The sequence below is a fragment of the Colobus angolensis genome, unplaced genomic scaffold (genome assembly GCF_000951035.1).
Source record: "Colobus angolensis palliatus isolate OR3802 unplaced genomic scaffold, Cang.pa_1.0 Scaffold229, whole genome shotgun sequence".
NCBI classification, from domain to species: domain Eukaryota; kingdom Metazoa; phylum Chordata; class Mammalia; order Primates; family Cercopithecidae; genus Colobus; species Colobus angolensis.
Genome location: NW_012115477.1, coordinates 5,873,009 through 5,880,848, shown reverse-complemented (window position 1 = coordinate 5,880,848; position 7,840 = coordinate 5,873,009). Strand labels below are relative to the sequence as shown.

Below are 7,840 nucleotides of genomic sequence, written 5' to 3'. Positions count from 1 at the left end.
TTTTTGTATTTTTAGTAGGGACGGGGCTTCACCATGTTGGCCAGGCTGGTCTTGAACTCCTGACCTCAGGTGATCCACCCGCCTCGGCCTTCCAAGGTGCTGGGATTACAGGTGTAAACCATATGCCCAGCCTCCATGTGCCATTCAAATAAATAAGTGTTAGTATTTTTTCTTGTTATGGTTTTAGGTAGAAAAAAAAAAGTGGTTTTGTTTTTTTGAAAAAGAGCTTAATATTTTAGTTTTTCTCTCTTTTTAACTCTTCAGTGTCCTGGAGATTGGCAAGGTTAACCAGGATTTCATTTTTCTCTCTCACCGTTCACCCATGCTAAGGAAAGTTAGCAGGGTGACCGCTATTAACTCTCTGTGTTATCATTCCCAATTATAGAGTAAGAAAAGAGAAGGTTGAAATTTTAAGGAAAGGTAAAGAAGAGGCTTAGGGGTTTGTAAAAGCCAACCAAGTGTGTGGAAGACGTAGACGAAATTCCATCTTCTCCATCCGGGGTGGTGAGGAAAAGGTTTCCCATCGGGGAAGACGTTATGATGGCTTTGGCCAGTGCCATTTTCCCCATCACTGTCCTCTGACCACGCTGTCCAGTTGTAAACATATGGATCGGCAGATAAACCAGCCTCTAAACAGAGAAAGAAACCAGCTATGAGTGTTATCTGGGTTCAGAAAACCCAATGTGCATGCATCACTGAATTAAACATTTTTTCATATTTTTTTCATAACTAGTTTAAAAGTAGTTAGACAACTAAACACTTAATATGTAGAATTCATCCAATAGTATGCTTATGACTTGTGCACTTTTCTGAATTTGTTATATTTCAATGAAAGTTTTATACAAAGCAATTATTCAAGAAAGTCCAATGTAGAGATATCATTTAATGTATTTTTCTTCCTATTGGGTTTTCAAATCATAATCCTATTCAAATCAAACTGAGAGTTTATCTTTTTATTTTGACACACTCTATCTGTAGTTTTTTTTCCGGACACACTTGACATCATGACTGTTTATTCATAAAGACTCCAGCACATATGTCTAAGAATAAGAACATTTTCCTACATAGCCCTGACACCATTATCACCCCAATCAAGGTTTGCATATTATATTTGGCTATTTTTGATGCTTTAAATGATTTTTAAAATCCCTCTTTCTCTCTCTAGATGTAGATAGATATATATAGCTATCCTTATATCTACATATGGCTATAGATACATGGAGAGAAGCAGATATGACAAAGTGCTAAAATTGTTGAATCTAGGTGACTATAGTTAACAACAATTTGTTGTATGTTTCAAAACAGCTAGAAGAAAGATTTGGGCTGGGTGCAGTGGCTCACACCTGTAATCCCAGCATTTTGAGAGGCCGAGGTGGTCGGATCAGTTGAGGTCAGGAGTTCGAGACCAGCCTGGCCAACATGTGAAACCCTGTCTCCACTAACAATACAAAAATTAGCCAGGCGTGTTGTGTGCGCCTATAATCCCAGCTACTCAGGACGCCGAGGCAGGAGAGTTGCTTGAACCCGGGAGGCGGAGGTTGCAGTGAGCTGAGATTGCGCCACTGCACTCTAGCCTGGGTAACAGAGTGAAACTCCATCTCAAAAAATAAATAAATAAAGAGAAAGATTTGGAATGTTCTCAACACAAAGAAATGATAAATGTTTGAGGTGATGGATATCCCAATCACCCTGATTTGATCACCATAAATTGTATGCATGTATCAAAATATTACATGTATCCCAGAAATGTGTATGATTATCATGTATCAATAAAAAATTAATCATAAAATGGGTGAAAGATCTGAATAGACATTTCTCAAAAAAGGTAATACAAATCACTAACAGTATATCATTGCTGGTGGGAATGTAAATTAGTACAACCACTATGGAAAACAGTATGGAGGTTCCTCAAAAAACTAAAAATAGAGCTACCATATGAGGCAGCTGGGAATATATCCAAAAGAAAGGAAATCAATCTATCAAAGAGATGTACGTACTCCTATGTTGCAGCACTATTCACAATAGTCAAGATATGGAACCAAATGAAGTATCCATCAACAGATAAATGGACAAAGAAAATGTGGTATATATACACAATGGAATATTAGTCATAAAAAGAATTAAATCCCATCATTTTCAGCAACATGGATGGAACTGGAGGTCATGATGTTAAGTGAAATAAGCCAGGCATAGAAAGACAAACGCTGGCTGGGTGCGGTGGCTCACGCCTGTAACCCCAGCACTTTGGGAGACCGAGGCAGGTGGATCACAAAGTCAAATGTTTGAGACCAGCCTGGCCAACATGGTGAAATCCCGTATCTACAAAAAATACAAAAATTAGCTGAACATGGTATTGGGTGCCTGTAATCCTAGCTACTTGGGAGGCTGAGGCAGGAGAATCATTTGAACCTGGGAGGCAAAAGTTGCAGTGAACCGAGATTGCACCATTGCACTCCAGCCTGGGTGACAGAGTGAAACTCCATCTCAAAAAAAAAAAAAAAAAGTTGTTTCAAAAAAAGAAGAGAAAAAAAGTTACGAAATATTAAATGCTTAATTCACGTTAAATATAAAATATTTTCCATACAGAATTGAATGTTTTCCCCACAGGAGATAAAAAATTAATAAAAATGAATATATTGACAGCTTAATAAAAGTTCTAAATAATAAAATCATAAATTCATTATTAAATAGCCTTGTTACTGACTGAAGAATCTCAATAATTAGCTCCTTTTTTTTGTTTTGTTTTTTTGAGACGGAGTCTTGCTCTGTCACTCAGGCTGGAGTGCAGTGGCACAATCTCGGCTCACTGCAACCTTTGCCTCCCAGAGTTAAGCAATTTTTCTGCCTCAGCCTCCCAAGTAGCTGTCATTACAGGTGCCTGCCACCATGCCTGGCTAATTTTTATATTTTTAGTAGAGATGGGGTTTCACATGTTGGCCAGAATAGTCTTGAACTCCTGACCTCAGGTGATCCACCTGCCTCGGCCTCTCAAAGTGCTGGAATTACAGGCGTGAGCCACAGGGCCCGGCCATTAGCTCTGTTTTTTGAGCATGTACCATTCTGATAAGATAATTTCCCTTGATGTATTTGTGCCTTTGGTCCTCTTTAACATGGACAGGGAGCTTATTTCTTTCACTAAGAGCAAAGCAAAACCAAAATATACACCATTTTAGCATTTGTGCCAGCTACACAGCATTTGCTTAAGAAATCCTTGTCAGCCGAAATTAGACTGATCAGCAAACATCTGTCAAATTGGCTATTCTTTGAATAGCCAAGAGTTCCAAGTAATAAAAGCAAAATCTGAGACTCAACAAGGTATTCTCTGTCCAATCAACTGGACACTAAGGAAAAGCAGGGGGTGGCGATGTGGCTTTTGAAGTGGGCTCCAAGCAGGGGAGAGCTGGCTGACATTGATGTTGATGAAGGCTCTGGGTAGGACCACACACTCACCGTCTCTGTTATCCAGCTCATGGAGTGCAGTGGCAAGGGACGAGAGCAGCATCTGGCACTTACAGGAGCACCTGTGACCATTAAGGTTTAGAAAACGGGTCTCCAGTAGTTTAGAATACTGTGTTCTTACCATTTCTGCAGTTCTTCTCATAGACTATGTTGCCATTGGCATCTTCCTTTTGGCATCTAGGGAATACCAGATTCACCACAAATGTTATATTTGAGCCCACGAGGGCTGGTGAGTCACTTGTCAGGACTGCCTGCACATGGCCTCCTAGGACAAAAAAATGTGGGGCTCAATGACCCAGCATCTTTCTCCTTTCATTCATAAACATTTAGAGGTAACTTTATTAATAAGGACCAGAGGACCCACATGCCTCTTCATAATATATTAAATTTATATTTTGTATTCCTCACTTAAGCTTTCAGAGTACAACACTCTAGAAGATAAATTAAAAAATAAATCAGACCAATTTAAGAATTCTCTAATCACAGCAAGAACATTTACCTACGATAATAAAACAAATCAGCTCAGTTGGGTTAAGGAGACAAGTTTTAAACATTTGTATTTTTAAATCTCAAAACCAATGACTGAAGGATGCATTCTTTTATCTAAAAAGAAAGATTTTCAGTTTCTGATAAGCCACACCTTTGAGACAGTAAAAATGGCTTTGGGGTGACTGGGTTTCTGAAGATGACCATTCCCAGGTTGGTTAAATAGGTTTAAAGCTAAATCTGCTCACTCTTCAAAAGTATTCCAAGAGCTACCAATGTGGAAATTTCTAAGGAGATTATCTGTGGCTTAGGAAGTGATAGTGTTGGACTAAAGAAAATACTGCCAAGTCCAGGTGCCCCCCACTTGGTAATGAGAGCACTGTCATTTGTGGAAATGACGTGAGCCATGTGATCTAAAAGGCTTTACAAGACTTACTGAAGTAGGAAATTGCAGGTGTTTGGGTTGAATCTTTTGACTTACCCTTCCAGGAGTTTTTCCACCTCATGTCTCCCCTCTTCCACACTGGGTAGAGTTTTTCATTCCAGTCATTTTCATCAGAAGACCAGCCATTTAATTGGTTGTGCTCCCTCATGTAAGCAGAAGGTCTTTCATTGCCCAGCACATCATGAAATCCTGTATCAATATTCGAAAAACAAATTCCATTCTTCATTTAGTAATCACCTCACAGAAACTTTTTATTTCTTACTGTTGAAAAGCACATACATAATATATTTAGCGCATCAAGTAAACAGAGGGTGCTTTGTTTTTTAAAGGAAGTCTACTGGAAATATCTTGATTACAAGCATTCAGACCCTATGTCTTTATGAACTTTAAATGAGTCAAAGAAAAATTTTCAAAGTCAATATTTTTTAGCCATCACTTGGCTTCTCAATACACATCCTCTGAATATTTAAATTTGATACAATACCATTAGGAAAACACTGATGCCAAAAATCTTCAGATTTTTGGATTTTTTTTCCCATTCTGAACTACTCACTTGGCTAAAGGAATGCCAGGCTCAGGAATGCCTTCAAGATTCCAAGCAACCCGTACTAGTACCAGGAAATTTACTGATAAGCAGCTTTTTCATGGTCTTGGTGAATGTTCCATATACTTTGTGTAGTCTACATTTGTTAGGTAGAGTGTTTTCTTTTTAAATGTCATTTATGTCAAGCTAGTGGATAGTGTTTTTTGAGTTTTCTGTGTTCCTACTGATTTTCTCTACTTGTTATTTCAGTTACTGAGAGAGAAATCTTGGAATCTCCAACTATAATTGTGGTTTTTTCCAATTGCCTGTTTCTTCTTCCAGTTTTTGCTGTATGAATTTTGAAGCTTTGTTGTCAGGTGCATACGATACATTTAGAATTGTTACAGCTTCTTGATGAACTGACCCTTTTCTCAATAGGAATTTATGCTCTTTATCCCTGGTATTATCCCTTGTTCTAAAGAATACTTTGATATGAATGCTTAGTGTTTGGTATATCTTTTTCCATTCTTTTACTTTAAAAAATGTTTAGATTGATGTATGTTTCTACTCATCCTTACATTTTAAGCCTTTGTGCATTTTTATATTTGAAGTAAGGTTCTCATAGAAAGCATGTAATTGGATGTTTAAAAATCCAGTCTGACAATCTCTGCCTTTTAGTTGGAGTGTTTAGATAATTCACATTTAATGTAATGATCAATATGATGAAATTTAAGTGTACCATCTTGTTATTTGTTTTCTATTTGTTCCACTTGTTCTTTTTTTCCTTCTTTTCCTATACTCTTTGGAGTTATATTTGGATTCCATTTTATCTCTACAACTAGCTTGTTAGTGATACCTCTTTCACTTATTTTGTTCTGAGTGGTTGCTCTAGGCTTGTAATATTACAGTTCTTTTAAAATTATTTTTAATCTTGAGTTAGTGTCTGTCTTTTTGCTTTGCCTGACCAGTCTGGTGGTCACATGGTCTCTCTCTTTTGAGAATTGTAGCAGACTGGTTGGTTGCCTCCAAGAAGCTATTTCCTGCCTGCACCACTCCTCCTTTTTTCCCCTTGCTGGCAGAGTTTCTACTCTAACAGTTCAAAATTCCAGAGTATCACTTCCTAGCTTTCCTTACAATTTGGGCAGGAGCAGATAGATGATTTGATACTGGCCAATGAGAGCTGAGAAGCAGTCTTTTGGGAACTTCTAAGAAAGGTTTTCCTTCTTTATAACAAGAGATATGTGAGAACAAACTCAGTTTTTCCTCCTCAGAATTGATTTTGGAGATGGTAGTGTAATAATGTGATGGCCAGAGCTATGACAGTCATATTTAACTATGAGGACACACATCTGAGGAAACAGTCAACACATTAAGGGTGTCAGAGTGGAAAGATAAAAAGAAATGGAGCCCTCAATGAAACTGTTGAGCCGTTGCTCTAGTCCTGCTTACCTCGGGACTGACCAAGATAATAAATGTCTTAGCCTATTTTGTTACAGCCCAAAGCTCAACTGTCTGTATTCCTCAGCCAACGGTCTTAAACTTTTCTCCCATTAATTTCTATGGTTCTATGTCTTGGCCTAGCTATAGACTCTCGGAGGACAGAAACTCTGTGTTGTTCTTCTCTTAAATCCTGGGAGAGATCCTCCATGAGATGTGGTATTTAGTGGGTGCTCAGAGAAGCCATATTGGATGCATGTCTCTGACCTATTTCTTCTATTCCTCTTCTCTGGTAGGAGAAGGGAGCAACATGTTCCCTTCTTCTCCGGGAGGCAGAGAGAATGGGAAAGAGCAGTGAAGTAGGAGTCATGGAACCTGTTTTCTAGCCTTGGTTCTGTTATTAAACAGACTGTGTGACCTCAGGCCATGTGTATTATCTGGGCCTTCAAATATGACAAAAGCCAAATGTCCTGTGATTCTATGAGATTGCTCCTATTTGGAAATAGATAATAAGTGAGGGGAGGACATTTGTGTTTATCAATAAATATTTGTACTTGGAAATTCACTTGAGTCATATGAAAAGAACTAAGATTATTTAGTTCAAATCCCTTCATTTTATATATGAAGAAATTCAGGCCTAGGGAAATTATATGATTCACCCAGGGTCATCTTTAGTAGAAATCAAGATTCACATCTTTCGATTCCCAGGACAAGTTCTTTCCACTGTTCCAGAGAGTCTTCCTCTTCCTCAGATCTTGAAAGAAAGTTATTGTTTCCAGGAACATAATCAAAACACAGATTTCTCTTCTGATTTTAAATGTCAGAAGTCAAGGAAAAGTATAAACTTAAAAGGAGAGTTACAAGGGATACGCACATAGGTCAATGGAATGGAAGAGAGAATCCAGAAATAGATCCACACAAGCATGCGCTACTAATTTTTTTTTTTTAAGAGATGGGGGTCTCACTATGTTGCTGAGGCTGGACTCAAACTCCTGGGCTCAAGTGATCTACCTGCCCCAGCCTTCTGATTAGCTAGGACCATGGGCAAGCACTACAGTGCCTGACTGGATTTTAGACAAAGATGCAAAAACAATCCAATGGAGGGAAGATAGCCTTTTCAACATATGGTGCTGTAAAATAGCAAAAAGCCTAGGTGAAATCTTCAGGATCTAGGACTAGGCAAGAATTCTTAGACTTGACACAAACACAACCCATAAAAGGAAATTGGAACTCATTAAAATAAAAAACCTTTGCTCTCTGAAACATGACATGAAAGAGGTTGAAAAGGCAAGCTACAGACTGGGAGAAATTATTTGCAAACCACACTTCCAATAAAGGACTAGTATTTAGAATATATAAAGAATTTTTGAAACTCACTATAAGAAAACCACGGGATTCGGGCCGGGCGCGGTGGCTCAAGCCTGTAATCCCAGCACTTTGGGAGGCCGAGACGGGTGGATCACGAGGTCAGGAGATCGAGACCATCCTGA

The 7,840-nt window shown here is 38.5% G+C and overlaps 1 protein-coding gene across 5 annotated transcripts in view; it reads right to left on the bottom strand.

Annotated features, from left to right (window-relative positions):
- Window positions 1–7,840, bottom strand: part of GPNMB (glycoprotein (transmembrane) nmb) — a 29,697-nt gene that overhangs the window by 17,918 nt on the left and 3,939 nt on the right. For 3 of the 5 annotated variants that reach the window (XM_011944187.1, XM_011944188.1, XM_011944189.1), the window contains 3 exons: window positions 4,427–4,579; window positions 3,581–3,724; window positions 456–629 (listed from right to left, as the gene is read on the bottom strand). In XM_011944187.1, coding sequence (XP_011799577.1) covers window positions 456–629; window positions 3,581–3,724; window positions 4,427–4,579 — 471 coding nt within the window. The remainder of the gene's footprint in view (window positions 1–455; window positions 630–3,580; window positions 3,725–4,426; window positions 4,580–7,840) is intronic. The other 2 variants (XM_011944190.1, XM_011944191.1) reach the window with 2 other exon arrangements.